Source organism: Balaenoptera ricei, chromosome 12 (genome assembly GCF_028023285.1).
Source record: "Balaenoptera ricei isolate mBalRic1 chromosome 12, mBalRic1.hap2, whole genome shotgun sequence".
In the NCBI taxonomy this organism is placed as follows: Eukaryota; Metazoa; Chordata; class Mammalia; order Artiodactyla; family Balaenopteridae; genus Balaenoptera; species Balaenoptera ricei.
The window spans coordinates 43133876-43154864 of NC_082650.1; the positions used below are offsets into that span (position 1 = coordinate 43133876).

The window sequence follows — 20989 nt, forward strand, 5'->3', positions numbered from 1 at the left end:
TATTCTGTTCCACAGCAGTGAATTCCACCATTCTGTCTTCCAGGTCACTTATCCGTTCTGCCTCAGTTATTCTGCTATTGATTCCTTCTAGTGTAGTTTTCATTTCAGTTATTGTATTGTTCATCTCTGTTTGTTTGTTCTTTAATTCTTCTAAGTCTTTGTTAAACATTTCTTGCATCTTCTCGATCTTTGCCTCCATTCTTTTTCCGAGGTCCTGGATTATCTTCATTATCATTATTCTGAATTCTTTTTCTGGAAGGTTGCCTATCTCCACTTCTTTAGTTGTTTTTTGGGGTTTTATCTTGTTCCTTCATCTGGTACATAGCCCTCTGCTTTTTCCTCTTGTCTGTCTTTCTGTGAATGTGGTTTTTGTTCCACAGGCTGCAGGATTGTAGTTCTTCTTGCTTCTGCTGTCTGCCCTCTGGTGGATGAGGCTATCTAAGAGGTTTGTGCAAGTTTCCTGATGGGAGGGACTGGTGGTGGGTAGAGCTGACTGTTGCTCTGGTGGGCAGAGCTCAGTAAAACTTTAATCTGCTTGACTGCTGATGGGTGGGGCTGGGTTCCCTCCCTGTTGGTTGTTTGGCCTGAGGCAACCCAACACTGGAGCCTACCTGGCTCTTTGGTGGGGCTAATGGCAGACTCTGGGAGGGCTTATGCCAAGGAGTACTTCCCAGAACTTCTGCTGCCAGTGTCCTTGTTCCCACGGTGAGCCACAGCCACCCCCCGCCTCTGCAGGAGATTCTCCAACACTAGCATGTAGGTCTGGGTCAGTCTCCTATGGGGGTCACTGCTCCTTCCCATGTGTCCCGATGCACACACTACTTTGTGTGTGCCCTGCAAGAGTGGAGTCTCTGTTTCCCCCAGTCTTGTCGAAGTCCTGTAATCAAATCCCGCTAGCCTTCAAAGTCTGATTCTCCAGGAATTCCAAGGAGGAATGGACCATTGCCGGACCCCCAGGTTGGGAAGCCTGACGTGGGGCTCAGACCCTTCACTCCAGTGGGTGGACTTCTGTGGTGTAAGTGTTCTCCAGTTTGTGAGTCACCCACCCAGCAGTTACGGGATTTGATTTTATTGTGATTGCGCCCCTCCTACCTTCTCATTGTGGCTTCTCCTTTGTCTTTGAATGTGGGGTATCTTTTTTGGTGAGTTCCAGTGTCTTCCTGTCGATGATTGTTCAGCAGTTAGTTGTGATTCCGGTGCTCTCACAAGAGGGAGTGAGAGCACGTCCTTCTACTCTGCCATCTTGAACCACTCTCTAGTTCATTTTTGTGGAGGGTGTAAGGTCTGTGTCTAGAATCTTTTTTTTTTTTTTTTGCATGTGGATGTTCAGTTGTTCTAGTATCATTTGTTGAAAAGACTGATTTTGCTCCACTGTACTGCCTTTGCCCTTTTGTCAGTAGATTGGTTGACTGTATTTGTGTGGATCTATTTCTGGGCTCTGCATTCTGTTCCATTGACCTGTTTGTTTGTTCTTTCCCCAATACCACACATTCTTGATTACTGTAGCTTTACTGTAAGTCTTGAAGTCAGGGTGTCAGTCCTCCATCTTAGTTGGTTCATCTCCTTAAGTATTCTGTTGCCCATTCTGGAGCTTTTGTTTTTCCATATAAACTTTAGAATCAGCTTGTCACTATCCACAAAATAACTTGCTGGGATTTTTATTGAAATTGCATTGAATCTATAGATCAAGTTGGGAAGAACTTGACATCTTGACAATACTGAGTCTGTCCATGAACAGGGAATATCTTTTCATTTATTTGGTCCTTCTTTGATATCTTTGATCAGAGTTTTGTAGTATTCCTCGTATAGATCTTGTATATACACATTTTGTTAGATTTATACTATTATGTTTTTGGGGGTGCTAATGTAAATGGTAATGTGTTTTTAGTTTCAAATTACACCTGTTCATTGCTGTTATATAGGAAAGAAAGTGCCTGACTTTCATATATTTCACTCCACTCTGTTTTTGCTTGCATGGTTTCTGAGAAGTTGTATAAAGCTTTTATCTTTTCCTGTCTATAGGCAAGGTATTTTCTCCTCTGGTGTCTTTCACAATTTTTTTAATCTTTGATTTTCAAAAATTTAAATATGATATGCTTAAGTGTAGTTTTTGGGCATTTATTCTGCTTGGTGTTCTCTGAGCTTCCTGGATCTGAGGTGTGGTATGTGACCATTTGGGGAAATTCTCAAATCATATTGTTTAAAATATTGCTGTTTTCTTTCTCTCTTTTCCTTGTGGTGTTCCCATAAGATGTATATTACAACTTTTGTAGTTATCTCATGACTCTTGGATATTCTGTTCTATTTTTTCCAATCTTTTTCCTCTTTGCTCTTAAGTTTTAGAAGTTTCTGCTATCATATCCTCAAGCTCAGATTGTTTCCTGCGCCAGGTCCAGTCTACTGATAACCACATCAAAGACATTCTTCGTTTCTGTTCCAGTGTTTTTTGTCTCTAGAGTTTCTTTTATAGTCTTTCCGGCTCTGTTCTTATATTATCCATCTGTTCTTGAATGTTGTCTACTTCAGCAGTAAAGCCCTTAAGCATATTAATCATAGTTTTAAAAAATGTCTGTTCTGATAATTCCAACGTTTGTGACATACCTGACTCTAGTTCTGATGCTTGTTCAGTCTCTCCAGATGTACTGATAAAAGGAAATGTGGTAAATAGGCCTTTAGTAATGTCATGGTAGGGTGTGGGTCAGGGGAAGCATTCTCTGGCCCTCTGACTTAGTCTTTTCGTGAGCCTGTGCTCCTGGACTGTGAACTTCACCAGTGCTTCTTAGTTTTTTCTTTCCCACCCTTAGGTAGGACAGGATGGCTAGAGGCAACTGAATTGGATATTAACCCTTCCCCCATGTGGAAGGCTAGAGGGAGCTGGTTTGGGATTTTTTTCCTTCTAGGTATGTTAGTTCCCTTCTAGGTAGGTTAGTCTCTGGTAAAGTAGTTTCTCCTGAGGACAAGCCTTGTTAAGAAGAACATAGAGCTTTGGCATTTCCGAATGGTTTCTTTTCTCCTCCCTCTGCTGGAAGCACAAAGGGATTCATTGTGAGGACCTGGTAGAGATTCTAGTGGTATAATTCAAGAATATTGGGTGTCCCCTATGACTGGGTACCCCTGGAGTTTTTGACTCTCAGACCTTCACTCTGAGCCTCCAACAAATTCATCAATTACAGTTCTGGTTTTCCTACTTCAGCACTGGTTCCCATGGATAATTCTGTTCCAGTAAGTGTGATTTTCTTTATTTGCCTGTTTCTCCAATTTTGGGGGTTGCAGTTTGCCCGATAACCTCACTTCTCTGACAGATATAAGAAGAGTTGTTGATTTTTCAGTTTGTTCAGCTTTTTACTTGTCGGTAAAACAGGTTGGCAATTTCTGAGCTCATTATACGCCTGACGGGAAACTGTAAATCTGTATTAACTTTTTTACAGTTTCCTAGCCTATCCTGGCCATTTTTCTGGGTTCTAGACCCATCTCTTTGCCTGATGTTCATATATATTTGTATCTTAGTATTAAATTGATATTAACTGGCATCTTAATATCAGTAGGCTCTAATTGTAATTAAGTACGTTTGCTTAAACCTGTTCTCCCACATGACCTCCTTACCTCTGCTCAGAATATGATATGTTACTTAGACTCAGAATTTCAAACCTTTAGTTATCTTTAACATTTCTTGTCCATTCACACCTTAAAAAATAATTTTCTCTAAATCATCTCATTTCTGCTTCCAGAGTTTCTTCCTTCTGTTCTCAGTATTCTTGTTCAGCTCCTTGGTTTTTTCAGCTAAATAGGTTAGGATAATTTCTTAAAGTGATATATTCATATCCATTCACCATGTCCTTTAATTCATCTTATTCATTACTTCCAATTGTTATAGTTCTCTCTTGTCCTTTTCCCTCTTTTCTTTTCCCTTTAATCTAAAGTTACTAAGAGTTTACACACTACGGTAAGTGCTAGGGAATGCAGAGATTTACAAAACAGAGTTCACAGACTTCTTAAACATGTTACTTTCTTGTTCTAGAACCATCACCGGATTCCCATTTCCTATGAATTAAGGTAGAATTCTGAACCTTGTGATTCTGAAGTATGGTATCACGTAGATGTTTTAATTTTCTCTTATATTCACCCCTCTTGTAACCTATACTTTATGGGTACTCTGTGCATATAGTCCATCTTTTACCTTTTTAAAATGTTCTTTCTGGAATGCTTTTCTTCCTTTCTCTGTTCCTGCCAGAATCCTCCTTATTTTCAAAGTCTGTCCCAAAAGCCACCTTTCCAGTAAAGCCTTTTCCCTCATTCTCCCCATGCCCTTTTCATTTATCCTCCCACCTTCCAACACTTTGTACTGAAGATGGCTTTTCTTTGGCTGCCATAGTATATTGTATCCTGTATATAATTATCTAAGGGTTTCTCTTATGCTTCTGATTAGAATTTGAGTTTGTAAAGGGTAGTGCCTGAGTCGGTTATCTTTGAAATACCATGCACATGATAAATGCTGTTTATATAATCAAAATTTTTTTCCTTCCAGTTTTATGGAGATATAATTGACATACAGCACTGTATAAGTTTAAGGTGTACAGCATAATGATCTGACCTTCACGCGTCATGAAATGATGACCACAGTAAGTTTAGTGAGCATCCACCATCTCATACAAATACAGAATAGAAGAAAAAGAAAAAAGCATATTTTTTCCTTGTGATGAGAACTCTTAGGATTCACTTTCTTAACAACTTTCATATATAACATACAGCAGTGTTAATTATGTTTATCATGTTGTCCGTTACATCCCTAGTACTTATTTATCCTATAACTGGAGGTTTGTACCTTTTGACCCCTTTCATCCACTTCCCCTTCCCCCACCCCTGCCTCTGGTAACCACAGATCTGATCTCTTTTTTCCTATGAGTTTGTTTGTTTGTTTTTGAAGTGTAATTGACCTACAATATTATGTTAGTTCCTGGTGCACAACATATTGATTCAGTATTTCTATACATGACAGAATGATCACCACACTAAGTCTAGTTACCTCCTGTCACCATACAAAGATATTCCATTATTACGGACTGTGTTCCCCACACTGCACATTTCATACCTGTGACTCATTGATTTTGTAACTAGAAGTTTGTACCTCTTCATCTCCCTCACCTGTTTGTTCTCTGTATCTATGACTGTTTCTGTTTTGTTATGTTTGTTCATTTGTTTTGTTTTTTAAATTCCATGTATAAGCAAAATCATATGGTATTTGTCTTTCTCTGTCTGACTTAACTTCACTTAGCATAATACCCTCTAGGTCCATCCACATTGTCACAAATAGCAAAATTTCATCTTATATTATAGCTGAGTAATATTCTGTTGGATGGATAGACAGACAGATAGATATGGATATCACCTCTTCTTTATACATTCATCTATCGATAGGCACTTAGGTTGCTTCCATATCTTGGCTGTTGTTCACTGCTGCAGTGAACACAGGGTTGCATATATCTTTTCAAATTAAGTGTTTTTGTTTTCTTCAGATAGATACCCAGGAGTGGAATTGCTTGATCATATGATAGTTCTATTTCTGATTTTTTGAGAAACTGACCTACTGTTTTCCATAGCGGCCGCACCAATTTGCATTCCCACCAACAGTGCACGAGGGTTCTTTTTCTCTGCATCCTGGCCAACACTTTATTGTTATTTGTTGTCTTTCTGATGATAGCCATTCTGATAGGTGTGAGGTTGTATCTCACTGTAGTTTTGATTTGCATTTCCCCTATGATTAGTGATGTTGAGCATCCTTTCATGTGCCTGTTGGCCATTTGTATGTCTTCTTTGAAAAAGTGTTTTTTCAGGTCCTCTGTCCATTTTTTAATTTTTTTTTTTGATGTTGAATTGTATGAGTCCTTCGTATATTTTGGATATTAACCCCTTATCAGATAAATCATTTGCCATTATCTTCTGTCATTCAGTAGGTGGCCTTTTTGTCGTTGATAGTTTCCTTCATAGTGCAAAGGCTTTTTAGTTTGATTTAGTCCCATTTGTTTATTTTTGCTTTTGTTGCTCTTGCTGAGGAGACATAATCCCAAAAAAATTGCCAAAACTGATATCACAGAGTGTACTGCTTGTGTTTTCTTCTAGGAGTTTTATGGTTTCAGGTCTTACATTTTAAGTCTTTAATCCATTTTGAGTTTATCTTTTATATGGTGTGAGAAAGCATCCAGTTTGATTCTTTTGCATGTAGCTGTCCAATTTTCCCAGCACCATTTATTGAAGAAGCTGTTTTTTCCCCCGTTGTATATTCTTGCCTCCTATGTCGTAGATTAATTGACCATATAAGTATGGGTTCTTTTCTGGGCTCTCTATTCTGTGCCACTGATTTATGTGTCTGTTTTTGTGCCAGTACCATACCATGTATATAATTTTTGAATTGCATCTCTACCTTTTGAAAAAGTATGAGTTCTTCAAGGCCTAGTTCAAGTTCACTTCTATAAAGCCTTTCCATAGCTACTACACATACAACTATCCTAGCACTTAGGCAGTTTTTGTTGTCTTTTTGTGTGTGACACTTTATTAAACTGGTGGGACCTTGTTTTATTAATTGTTGACTACCCAGTACACAATGCCTAACATATGTGCTTAGTAAATAGAAAAATAATCTGTTTCTTTACTTTCACATTACTTTGTTGGTATCACATTCTTATCACATTCTAATTTGTTTGAGGAAATATTTGTATTTCCTGCCCTCCCCTTCCAGGTTGTAATGCTGCAGGGGGAAGGGGAGGGAAGAGATTTTGTCTGACTCTCCTTCAAAGCCTTGCTCATGAAAAGAATAACACATTTATTCATTAAGCGATTATTTTTTAACATTTATTTTGTGCCAGTCACTGTTCTATGAAATAGGGATGTAAGAGCAACTAAGACGGACAGAAATTCCTGATTTCATGGACCTTACTTTCTAGTTAGGGGAAACACTCTATTAATACTTACTGAGTTTAATATTAGCTAAAAAATGATCACCTGTGAGGAAATATTTCTTTAGTTTTTATTTATTTCCCCTGAGATTTCACTTCTTTATAATGTACTTTTTATACTCTCATGATACTTTTTAACCAAATAATAACTGCTTTTTATTAAGCTTCTGCTGTGTGGTAGGAACTTTACATAACTTGTTGATGGTAAAGAATTTGAATTGATCATGGCACATAACTAGGAAGCAGGAGAACTGGGATTTATGCCAAGGTCTGTCATTAAAGGCTATTTTTGCTCTTTGTACTGTACCTCATTTCTAGTTTCTTTCCATTTGTTCAAGACAGGTAAACTTTTAAAGTCTTACCTATTTTTTTTTCTTTCTGAATAGCCACAATATGAGAATACTTCCATCCAGACTCCATTTTCAGACCAGTCAACATCCCATTCCCAGCAAGAGGAACTTGAGCAAAAGCTTGCATCTACTGAGAAAGAGGTTTTACAGCTCAATCAGTTTCTAAAGCAAAGAATAAGCCAATTTAGTGAAGAGAAGAAGAAACTGGAGGAAAAGGTAGGTATTTTTAATAAAGTTGAATTGGGTCAAGGGCATTCCTCAACCTATGATTTTTTTTGTCATCTGCTCTATGCCAGGTGTCATACCAGGTTTTATTTACATTGACGTGATTAGTTTTACAGTAACTTTTTTTTTTTTTATTTTTTTTTATTTATTTATGGCTGTGTTGGGTCTTCGTTTCTGTGCGAGGGCTTTCTCTAGTTGTGGCAAGTGGGGGCCACTCTTCATCGCAGTGCGCGGGCCTCTCACTATCGCGGCCTCTCTTGTTGCGGAGCACAGGCTCCAGATGTGCAGGCTCAGTAATTGTGGCTCACAGGCCCAGCTGCTCTGCGGCATGTGGGATCTTCCCAGACCAGGGCTCGAACCCGTGTTCCCTGCATTGGCAGGCAGATTCTTAACCACTGCGCCACCAGGGAAGCCCCACAGTAACTTTTGAGAAACCCTGTGCTATCTACAAAAATCCAGGCATTTTTTTTTGAGAGATAAAAATACCACTGTGTATTATATTATGTCTTTCTAAGTAATAGTAAAGCTTTTTTTTGAGTTACTTGTCTACACTGAGATGTGACACCAATAACTGTTCTCCTTTTCCTTCTTGGGCCCTGTATCTTTGTAATGTGGAATATGAAGGATTGGTAAATGAAAGTGGTCCTTCTTTCAGAAGCACGTGACTTCACGTTATTTAAGCTGAAGCCCTTGCTTCAGAATAAGTAGCTTGAAAGCCAGATACCTCTATATACACAATACATCTGTCCATTTATTTGACCTTTCTGCCTTTATTAAAGTATTTTCACAGACTTCATCTCATTCCATTATAGTATCATTAAAGATCAAGTAAGATAAGGATACATGCTAGCCCTGATTTATTGAAGAGGCATAGATCCTTAAGCTACTACTTAGTTGCAGAATTGGTTTTAGATATCTCTTGTTATACCCAGCTTATTATTCTATTAACTAACCTTCCCTTCAGGTGATCTTGAGGCGGTCACCATGATTTCTGTAGGCAGGTTTGGAGCTATTAATTGAGAACTCATTGACATTTTTGAGTCAGTACACACACACACACACACACACACACACACACACACACACAAGCTAAAATTTTTATCTTCCAAAAAACTGACAAATTTTACATGGTTTCTCTTTCTCAGCTATATGATGTATTTTATTGTGGCTAACTTGAAAGTACCTTGAAACAGGTACTGTTTCTTGTTTCTTTTGTGTATTTTTTGGGCTTTATCTAATACCACAATCTGGAGGGAGCTATAGAAATATCCATCGGTCATACATAAGTGGGAGGGATTAAAATGTTTTCTCACCTGAGACTTGTTAATTAAAAGATTGTGTGAAAATTGTGAAGATGCAGTGGATGTGGTTTTTAAAATATATTTTTATGTTTTATCTAGATTTTTCTCATCTTTTATTATTTTTTGTGTCTATTGCTTAATGTTTCAGTTTATATGTTACCTACCTATGAGACAGCTCCTAATTGGATGTCTTCAAAATACTTCAGACTTCTCATGTCTAAAATCAGTTCTTAATATTACCTTCTGACTGCCCTATTCTCAAACGACATAAAACAACATTTTCTTCAATGTTCATTGCTGTGTATTCAGTTACTCATGCTAGAAACTCTACTAAGTTAATCAAGCTTGTCTTCTAAATATATATAGGACCTGTCCAACACTACCAGCCTAGTCCAGGTTCTTATCTCTTGGCAAAGCTTTTGTAATGGCCTCTTCATTGGTGTCTCTGAATTCACCCTTGCCCTGTCTGCCTGTTCTCCCGTTCTCTCCAATCACTTTTGTTGTTGTTGTTGTTGTTGTAATTCTATGTATTTTATTTATTATTCTTTTAAAGATTGAAGCATAATTTGCATACAGTCAAATGTGCAGATCTTGGGTGTTCAGTTTTTATGAATATTGCTAATAGTATACAGTCGACCCTTTAACAACATGGGTTAACTGTGCAGGTCACTTAGACATAGATTTTATTCAGTAGTAAATACTACACAATTTGAGGATCTGAGGATGTGGAGGAAAAAGCAGATTCAGAGGGCCGACTGTAAGTTATATACTGCATGGGGGGTCAGCAACCCAACCCCCTTGTTGTTCAAAGGTCAACTGTATACCCATATAACCACTATCTAAAATGAGATCATAAACATTTCAGTTATCCAAGAAGTTCCCTTGTGCTTCTTTCTAGTCAGTCTTCTTCCCTTCCCTGAAACACTTTTTTTTAATAAATTTTATTTATTTATCTATTTATCTATTTATTTATTTATTTATTTTTGGCTGCATTGGGTTTTCATTGCTGCACGCAGGCTTTCTCTAGCTGCGGCGAGCAGGGGCTACTCTTCGTTGCGGTGCACAGGCTTCTCTTGTTGCGGAGCATGGGCTCTAGGCGCACGGGCTTCAGTAGTTGTGGCACGTGGGCTCAGTAGTCGTGGCTTGCGGGCTCTAGAGCACGGGCTCAGTAGTTGTGGCACACGGGCTTAGTTGCTCTGTGGCATGTGGGATCTTCCCGGACCAGCGCTCAAACCTGTGTCCCCTGCACTGGCAGACGGATTCCTAACCACTGCATCACCAGGGAGGTCCCCGAAACACTTTTTTTATCACTATAGATTAGTTCTGTGTCTTCTTGGACTTTGTATAAATGGAGTCATACCTACCATATATGTTCTTTTGTGTGTGTTTTCTTTCCCTTAATGTCTTTGAGATTTATTTACGTTGTTGCACGTATCAGTAGTTTGTTCCTATCTATCCCTGAGTTGCATTCCATTATATAGATCTCTCACAATGTATCTATTGTCCTGTTAGTGGATATTTGGATTGTTTGCAGTTTGGGAAAATTATGAATAAGGCTCCTGTGAACATTCTTGTACTAGACTTTATTTTATATACATAGGTTTTCATTTCTCTTGGATAAATTCCTAATAGTGGAATTTCTAGGTCATTTGGTTCATAGTGTAGATGTTTAACTTATAAGAAACTACCCAGGTTCTCCCAAGTGTGTGTACCATTTAACACTTCCACTACCAATGAGTGAGAGTTCCAGGTGCTCAACAGCCTTGCAGATCCATTCCTAATAGTATGGAGGAATGAACCTTTTAAAATGAAGATCCAGTCATTTTTCTTACTTGGTTAAAACCCACTAATGCCATCTCATTGTCTTTAAAATAAGAATTTAATATTTTCTATGACCTGAAAGAGCCTGCCTAATTATATAGCCTTGGGCTCTACCAGTCTCCCCCTGGTACACTGTGTCTTGGTATAGTGTCTTACAGTTGTTAAGCAGGTCAGACCTTGTTTCTGGTATAGGTTCTTTACATAAAGTGTCCTCTTTGCCTGATGAATACTTGGCTCTCTTTTCCTGCTCCCCAGTCACCTATTTATCAATATTTTGTCAAGTCTCAACTTAAATATATTTTCCCTCCAACCCCATCTTATACATGCTTAAAGCATTTTGTTCTCAGCACAAGTTTGAATGTTGCTGTGTTTTTTATATACCTCTGTAAGTTTTGTGAAGGCAGGGATGTATCTGAATGTGTCACTGTAGCATATGTAGCACCAGCCATGGTCCCTGGCATAATGAATGAATGAATGAACAAATGCTTTCAGGTGATTTTTGCCACGAAGGGAGAGAAGGGAATGAGATAACCCCAACAAAGGACTAGGGAAAGAATAATTAGAGATATCGAAGATGTCAGAATGGGTGCATGATGGACCAAATTCCTAAGGAGAAATAGGAGAATGTTGATAACAGATGCCAAGGTGGAAGAGTTTCTCTTGGAAAAGAAGAGAAATAGCCTCTCTGTGAAGTGAGACAATTAAGAATGGAAGTGTCTATACCAGTGGAACTTGAGGAGTGGGGTTAATGTAGAGGGTAGACTTTGTGTCAGAGGACATGGAGATGACTTGAGTTCTTGAAGGGAGTGTAGAAGCTAGAAAATTAGACTCATTGATAATGCATCAACTAAACAGCACCCTGGGCCCACATGAGATTAGATTGCATTGTTTTCCTTCTGCATTTACTCTCAGTAACCCTGATCAAGACTGATTCTAAGACAGAAAAACATTTAATGTGGTAAGAATAACAAGGGAAGTTACTCTTTGTTGAGCACTTTCTTTTATGCGCCAGATAGTATGTTAATGTACATTAAATGCATTTTCTTATTCAGTCCTAGTGTCACAGAAACCCTATGAGGTATATACTATACCCCATTTTTTAAAAAATGAGGTTACTGAAATTTTGAGAAAAGTTAAGTAATTTGTCCAGTTGCATGTAGATAGAAGTTGTTGAAAAGCTGGAAGTAAAATTCAAGACAATTTAACTCTCCAGCTGATGCCTTGGTTCTAATAATAATTTATAAAAATTTAGTGGAAAACATTTTCTCCCTAATCTATTTTGTTCTAATAATTGTATTTAAAATGAAGAAAAATAAACCTGTTTGTAAACCTCTTCTAAAATGGGGAATTGCCTTCTAGGAATGATCTCAGTATTGCATAATACCTCCTTGAAAGAAAAACTTCACTTTTTATAACTAGAATAGGAAAGATTTATTAGTGATGCCTCATTTACCTGTAGGTAATTACTGGAGTTCAGAATTCAGTAACCTCTGTTAATCTGCTAATCTGCAACAACATAAAACTTGGAAGTTAAAAAAACAAAAAATAAAGAGCTTCTCATCAGTGAACAGAGCTGGAAAAAAACCCAAAAAAAACCAAGATCCAGTAATTATGTGTGATCAGCTTGTGGCCACAAATAACAGAGATGGTATCCAATAGGAGAGTGTTGGCCGAGATTTGTGATCAAGAGCAGCAAGCTTGACATGATAGCAAAGAAGAGAATTGACCAAAGAAAAAGAAGAAACCTAGGACACCTTTGCATAGAAGAAGACAGCATGACTAACTTATTCTAGTGGTTGCTTTTTGAGGACACAGTTATGTCACTTAAACAATTATGTCACATTTAAGACACAAACAATTCAGTGTAAATTACGGAGCATGTAGTAAAAATAGGCTGGTTAGTTATGTTTACTTCTGTAATTTACAGGGTCATGTGCTAAGGCAAGAGCAGGATTATATGGTCTTTCAGGTCACGACCAGGGCCAACAGTCTGTGAGTTCTGATAGATCAAAAGTTAAATTGTCACACCAGCACACTTGATTTTAGTCCTAAGAAAGCACCAATAAAAGGTTTTGTCTGTTGTACCATTGTTGCTCCTTACCCAAGGAACTAAGTGAATCCTAACGTTATTGATGTAATGAATAGATGAAATGCGATGTCATTTGTTTTTCCAATTGAAATTGGGTTTTTTTTTCTTTTTTTTTTTCAACGTCTTTATTGGAGTATAATTGCTTTACAATGGTGTGTTAGTTTCTGCTTTATAACAAAGTGAATCAGCTATACATATACATATATCTCCATATCTCTTCCCTCTCGCATCTCCCTCCCTCCCACCCTCCCCATCCCACCGCTCTAGGTGGTCACAAAGCACTGAGCTGATCTCCCTGTGCTATGCGGCTGCTTTCCACTAGCTATTGGTTTTACATTTGGTAGTGTATATTTGTTTTGTGTTTTGTTTTTCCAATTGAAATTGTTTTAATAAAAATTGTTATACATTGGACCTGAAATAAGTTAGATAAGGCATGAAAGAAACTAGATTGTGGACAAGCATTAGCTTTAATAAAATTTGAAAGAGTAATCCATTATACTACTAATTACTCGTACTTATTTCCCTGGTGAATATGAGAAAAGGCTATAAAGATATTTTAGAACCCTGTAAGCTTCTGAAAGAATGTTAAATGTTTGGAAGACTGGTAAATTAAAGTAAATGTGAGTCTGGACTTTACTTTTTAGGCAACTATTTGTGTATACATTGTTTTTAATTGATCTTATGAAAGAGCTTTAGAGATAGTATATCTACAAAATTTAAAGATCGTATGTTTCAAGTAGAAAGGTGAAAAAAAAATAGTACATAAAAGTCTGAGGTTCAACCTACACAAATTGGGATTTACTAAAGATCATGAATTGTATATATTCCATAGTAGGTGTTCAATTAGCATATTTCATCAGTCCTAAGATGACATTAATGGTAAGGCACATCTTTATTTCATATAGTAAGAGAATATAATGCAAGTTCAGTTTGACACAATGCCTTAACAATAGTCTTGCTTAAGGTATGAATTAGTCTCACTAGTCCCATTATTTGTTCCTAAGTATTTGGTAATTTTGGTAAGTGCCCTGGCTTTGATTGCTTTGCTTTAGTACATGATAAGCGATTCCTTTGTAAGTCTGTAAGTTACAAAACAGCTTTAATTACTTATAGATATCTTCCTTTCTTAATTCACGTAAAACATTGCGTATAACTTTGCAATAAATAAGAAATTAGAGTCATCCTTCCAGAGATGAATACTTGCTTCACTGATTTCTCAGTTGTTCCCTGAAACTGTCTTTCTGGGTACCCAATAACATTTTTCAATGCCAAATTATAATGTAACATTTCAAAGGTATTTAAAATATGATTTAAACTCAACACGCTTTCAACATGTACATAATACTGTTGAAATGACAAAGATATGAATAACCTTGACCAAATTTGCATATGTGCAGGCAATAAAAACTACATCATTACTGCTGCCTGGCTGACTGCAGTTTATAGGATATCATCAATTGTAAAATCAAATAAAAATTTCAAAACTCTTGATTTCAGTGATACAAGAATTTGAAAAAATGTGAATCTTAGAATCTATGAAATAAGATAAATCATACTTAAGTTGGAAGTGGTGTTAACTATATCTGGAACTGTTGGTGAATTCAGTGATGCCTAAGATTAGAATGTTGGTTTTGATCTTACTGTTTTTTGACAAAACCACTGAAGATTCATAATCTTTTTCTTTAGCTTAAAACCAGAGATAGATACATCAGTAGCCTGAAAAAGAAATGCCAGAAGGAATCTGAACAGAATAAAGAAAAGCAGAGAAGAATTGAGACCTTAGAAAAGTATCTGGCTGATCTTCCAACTCTTGATGATGTACAGAGTCAGAGTCTACAGGTAACATGAAATAAAATGCTGATCTTTAAATGAGAGGGAAACATATTCTTTTTTAAGTTGACTCTTTAGACATTTCATTTTTATAATTTTTCATTCATTTTGTAAATTTTTATAATTTAAAATTTTAGTTGTATATTTGGCTAATTGTAAGTTAAATCTGTGTGCTTAATTGTTGTTTTTAGAATTAACTTTAATTAGAAACTTGGTTCATCTGAGCATGAATAGATCTTTCTTGTTCTTAATTAATATGCAGTTTCCTTCCTAATGAATCTGTCTTAACTCTCTCACTTACTGTTCTACTCTAAAAGGTAGTTTCTAAACCAGTAACACCCCACCGCATGCACACACACTCATGCACCTCAGTTCCAACTTTTCCCAGTATTCTCTGGGATCCACCAAGGCTTAACAAGACCTTTTTTTGACCATCTTTCCAGATACTTGTTTTGCTTTCATCATTCTTCTTAATCTTTCTATAAATTATTTCTTATACTTTAATCTATGACCTCCATTCACTCCTCTAACTTCTCTTCTGACCATTTTCCTTTCTCACCAGTACCTCATCCAAAGTCTTTCTACTAACTCTGGTGAGGCCTATCCTCTTGAAGCCTTACTTGTAAATCCATTAAACCTACTCTTCAGTCTTTTCTCAAAATCTTACGAATCATGGGATTTTCAATCTTAGCACTCTTGACATTTGAGGTTAGGTAATTTTTTGTTGTGGGATTCTGTCCTGTGCATTAGAGGATGCTTAGCAACATTTCTGGCCTCTACCTACTGGATGCCAGTAGTGCTGCTCCTTCCCTTCCCCCAAACCAAAAGTGTCAGCAGACGTTTCCAAATGTCTCCTGGGGTGAGTGGAGGGAGATGGCTCCCAGTTGAGAATCATTGATCTAATCCATGGAGTATCATTATTCTGTAGACTCTAGACCTATAATACAATCTCTGTTTACATTAATTTATAAATTGTAAAACTAACAGAGGGTGATGTCATGAAGGAACTAAAGAAGGACCCACAGGAGTTTGAGCAGGAACAGAGAGGACTATAGATTTTAAAACATGTGTTCATACCATAGTACACCCATTAGGATGGCTAATATCTAAAAAACAGAAAGTAACAAGCATTGGTGATGATGTGGAGAAATTATAATCCCTCAGGCACTGTTGGTGGGAATGTAATATGGTGTAGCCACTATTGAAAACCATATGACGGTTCCTCAAAACTATTGAAAACAGAATTACCATATGCTCCACCAATTCCACCTCTGGGTATATGCTAAAAATAATTGAAAGCAGAGTCTCAAACAGGTGTTTATTCACAATGCATGTTCATAACAGCATTATTTACAATAGCCAAACAGTACCTCAAGTGTCCATCAGTGGATGAATGGATGAACAAACCGTGATGTATACACACAATATAGCCTTAAAAAGGAAGGACTTTCTGACGCATGCTACAACATGGGTGAACCTGTGGACGTTTTGCTAAGTGAAATAAGCCAATCACAAAGATAAATATTGGGATTGACATATGTATAAAATGGGTAACTAATAAGAACCTGCTGTATAAAAAAATAAATAAAATTAAATTTAAAAAAAATGGTTACAGTAATTATTCTAGGAATTGAAAAGGAGACAACATTTAATTTAAAAAAAAGAAAAAAACAAAGATAAATAGATTAAAGATAAAGAAAAATAGGTATGAGATACCTAAAGTAGTCAAATTCATAGAGACAGAAAGTCAAAGGGTGATTGCCAGGGGTTGAGGGGAGAGGTAGATGGACAGAGAGGTAGATGGGTAGAGAGTTTGTTTTGAAAGATGAGAAGAGTTCTGGTGATTACTTTACAACAATGTGAATGTACTTAACTCTACTGAACTGTACACTTAAAAATGGTTAGGGTGGTGAATTTGACGTTAGGTATATTTTGCCACAATTTATAAAATTTTAAAAATACCCCCAAATTGAGATCATTCACTTTTCTCTGTCTTCTAGAAATTTCTGACCCTATTCTCCTCTTCTCCGTAATCTCATTCTCTCAGCTCCCTTTACACAAAGGAAGAGATAAAGTGTTAAGTGCTATCCATGAAATGAAGATAGTGTAATTTTAACCATAAGTCTATTAATTCTTGAGAACCCAGTATCAATTTCTAGTAGGAACATATTTAATATTCTTTGTGTCATGAACTTTAAAAAATTTCTCTTTAGCTGCAAGTTCTAGAAGAAAAAAACAAGAATTTGCAAGAGACTTTGGTAGAAATGGAAAAAAGGCTTGAAGAGTTCAAAAAACAGTGTCAAGAAAATGAGGCACAGCTAATATGCCAGAAAAAGAAAGAAAAGGAGTTGGTAACTACAGTTCAGAGGTAAGAAAACTCTCAGTAATTCTTTTATGTTATTTTTAAGTTATTCCTTATTTGTCATAAAGCATTTCACTTAAAATATGTTAATTTATAATTCGTACTCCATGATTTCTCTTAAAGATGTATTATTGAGAACCAGAAGTATTGTCATCGAAACAGGCTGTCTCAGTTGTGATTTAACAATTCGATGCAACATACTGACATCTTGGTTTTAGATAAGAGTAGGTTTTAGATGAGAATCTTTTTTTAAAAAAAAAACATCAATTGAAAACTGGAAGCATTAACACAAACTGTTTATCTAATGGCTTTGTCAAAGAGTAAGTAAAAATTCTAAGTAACAAAAAGAGGGGCAGCCGGACTGCACTCCTTAATGGGACATGTCAAAGTGAAGTAATTGGCTCCCATTTCACCTGACTGCAGAGTAACAGATGCAGCTGTTTGCCATGCACCTTCCGAGTTTACTCACATATCTCTTGCCTCACAGGTCTCTCTGAATTTAATACAGTTAGATCTGCAGTGAATATTATTTGTTAGTATATTTTGTTAATGTATTTAAGCTGGAAAATTAATGTTGGATTCATGAAAAACCTAGAAAACTATGCTATATAGGCATCTACATGTACACTGTTTTGTAGAACTTAAAAAACCTTAATAAATTATCAACTATAAGTAGATAACACTATCCTGAAGAAGAAGACAACAAAGCAGCAAAAAACTAAATTTAATAAAGGCACTCGTTATGCTTCTATCAATTATATATAACTCAATGTAACTCACTTTTTTAGTCAAAATCCTTCTGATAATTCCATGTTAATATTGCTTTACTACTATTTTCAAAGTCTTAAATATGCCTGGTCTACTTTTTTTCCCTTAGATTTCAGTGCAGAAAACCTCTGATTTCTGGGACAATTCAGTCTTCTGTGTTTCTAATCTCAGCTCCAAAAAAAATCCATATACCTTTGACTCTACCTTTATTTTTCTCCTGTTTTCTGCTTTCTTGATCTTTAATTTCTTTTTATTACTCCACATCTTATATCCTATTCTCTAGTCTCAAAACAGCTTCCTGACCTCCATTAATTCAACCATATATCTTTTTCTTTAATCTTATGACAAAATGAAAAGAGGTAATGCGTTTGTTCTGTTTTATAGGGCATTACAATCATAAACTCAAGCTGTGTTTTATGAGTAGAACTAGGAACACCTGAAAATAATTTGTTTTGTTCAATTGTGTGCTTTTACATATTTAATATAATTTTATACCTTCTCTTTTATTTTGATTTTCTCTTTTATTAGGTTTTTGGAGAGCATTGAGCCTAGTATTCGTGATTTGGAAAGATTTAGTATAGTGCATTTGAGAATCCATTTTCCATATGCTAAACTTTATCTTGATACTCTCTGAGATGACATCATCCCAAGAAATTTCTCTTGATTTCTAATAGATATAAAGGACCGAAGAAGGCCTTCTAAAATTCTTCAGTACTTGTATGGCTATAGTGTCAGTTGACTTGGGGGTAGGAGTGTTATTTCAGTTTCCTCAGCTATATGATGTAGTATTCCTTAAGTTCCAGAAGAACTTAAGATGTATTATGTGACTATAAATTGTATCATTACATTGATCTGTTTTTATATAATATTTCAAGTTTCCTGCTTTGTGAATACATAAGAACTTTGGGGATTTAAAAATGAGATAAGAAAACTTTTCCATTTAGAAATGAAAATCTAAGTAAAATATGTGGACGGGATTCCTAGTAATGCAATAGTTGGTACCTTTGCCGTTAAAGAGATTTATTACTTTTCTAAGTGAGCATGCTTCATAACGTAAACAAAATGAGAATATATACATGAAAGAATACTTGATATTTTTACATGACAGAGTATATTTTTCCCTCCACATCACTGGCTCTTTTGTTTTCTTTTTAATATGAGAGACCTTAATAGTTTTAATGTAACATTTTTCTTGAAATGTTATAAATACATAGAAGTAGTGTCTTCACACTGAATTGAGACAAAAACTTTTTCTGAGATAGAAATAATATATTTTTTTACTTTTAGACTGAAAAAGCAAATACTTTTATGACAAGTAACAATATATTACAAATCAGTACAGTACATTCATAATATGTAAAAACTTCTCTGGTGCCATTATTTATGAACACATCTGAAGCCCTTATTGTACTATTTAGGACTGTCAATTCTTTGTCCACAGACTAGATATGGCAGTTTTTCTTTTTGGGCGGTGGGCGGGGAGAGAGAAAACACGATAGCCATAATGCTTGAAAGTAGAAAAGTAATGAAAATATCAAAATCCACATTATAACAAGTCTGTGTCTTTTAGTAGGCTGTAACTCTTGAGTATGATTACAGGCTAAAGTAGACCTATTCCTAGGTGTCTTTGCTGTTATGTTTTGGTTTTGGTCGTTGTTTTTAATAGCATAGTTTCTTTTAACCCAAACAATACTGTTCTTCCTTTCTCAAAGCTAACATCCACCCCCCGCTCCCCGTCTTTTATTCTTAATATACCAGAGGGGCTTCCTTTTGTTGTTTCCTCTTCTAAAATGCAACTCTCTGCCAAGCATAGCATAAGAAACTGTTAGGTCAGGGAATAAATATATTAGATTGTTGCTTTTCAAAGAGGAGGCCCCCACTCAGCATCCAGTGCAAACTCTGGTCACCACAACACCAATCACACCCGTTAGGCCAGCACACACTGAGGAAAGACGTGGCAGGCATCCATACTAAAAACAGCCCTCGCATCAAAAATGTTAGACTCACGCAGGCTACACAGGGATGCTCCCACAAAAACAGCCCTTCAAGACCACTAGGTAACTGTTTCTTCTAAACTCATACAGTCAGAGAAATACAAGTAAAATGAAGAAGCAGAGGAACCACTCCTAATGAAAGGATCAAGAGAATTCCCTGAAAGAATAAACAATGAAACTGACCTCTCGTCTACTAGATCCCAAGTTCAAAAAGGAGGTAGTAAAAATGGTGAAGGAAATAAGAAAGGTTATTGATAGAAATGCAGATTACTGTAAAAAGGAACTAGATTGTTCCTAGATTAATGAAGGAGAAATGTTCCTAGATTAATGAAGGAGAAATGTAATTCTGCTGATTTAGTCAACAACTATCTTTACAAACTTTTGCTGAACTAAAAATGAAGGGCAAAAGACGTGTATCCATATTCTTAGGCTCCCTACCATAATCATCTTAATCAAGGAACTCTCCTTTTGGAGGAGAGGGAAAGAACACGGCTTAGATTGCAGAGCTCAGATTAGGGTCATGAAGGACTTCACCAGGGCCTAAGGTTGTCACATACTAAGCAACTCTTGACTCTGGTCTCGTATTTGCTATTTCTGAAAAGATAATCTGCCTGTGTTATATTTCTTACTTGTATGAAATATAGGTACTCAAACTTAGTCATCTGTTGTCTGTAGGTCTTGATTATTGCTTGCTTAAAAAATATTATAGCTCCTAAGAAGAGACTTCATTCATCTACCAAAATCAGCACAGAGAGCTTATTTTCTTCATATAATTATGTCTTTCTAAAACAGTTTGCAGCAAAAAGTAGAAAGATGCCTTGAAGATGGAATTCGCCTTCCCATGTTAGATGCAAAACAGCTTCAGAATGAAAATGATAACCTGAGAGAACAAAATGAGAATGCTAGTAAGGTCAGTATATATCTTTAATAATGAACTTCGATAGTGAAATCTATACTATATGGATACATGCATAGATATATAATTTATCTAGTTTATTTGATTTATATTTTTGCTAATATTTAATAGCTTATGGAATTTTTAGTTTGAATGTTTTTATTAGGAAAGAAAATAGCAATTTAAGTAACTTTAATTTAAATTTAAATAAAAGCCAAACTAAAGAAGTTATATTATTTCTTAGCAAAAACAAAAGGATATCTTTTTCCTTCCTAAATTATTCAAAATCTGTCTCAAACTTATTTTTATAAATTGTAAAGATTAAAGTTTTATCAAGAGCTAGAGTAAGATGTTTGCAGTTTTACATATGTGTGATCCAAATCATACGGCTATTTAAAGGATAC

General features: G+C 36.1%; 1 protein-coding gene across 8 annotated transcripts in view; it reads left to right on the forward strand.

Annotated features, from left to right (window-relative positions):
• The window catches only part of CEP85L (centrosomal protein 85 like), a 273038-nt gene that overhangs the window by 225448 nt on the left and 26601 nt on the right, over window positions 1-20989 (forward strand). For all 8 annotated transcript variants that reach the window (XM_059941329.1, XM_059941334.1, XM_059941336.1 and 5 more), the window contains 4 exons: window positions 7337-7516; window positions 14423-14575; window positions 16780-16934; window positions 20483-20600. In XM_059941329.1, coding sequence (XP_059797312.1) covers window positions 7337-7516; window positions 14423-14575; window positions 16780-16934; window positions 20483-20600 — 606 coding nt within the window. The remainder of the gene's footprint in view (window positions 1-7336; window positions 7517-14422; window positions 14576-16779; window positions 16935-20482; window positions 20601-20989) is intronic.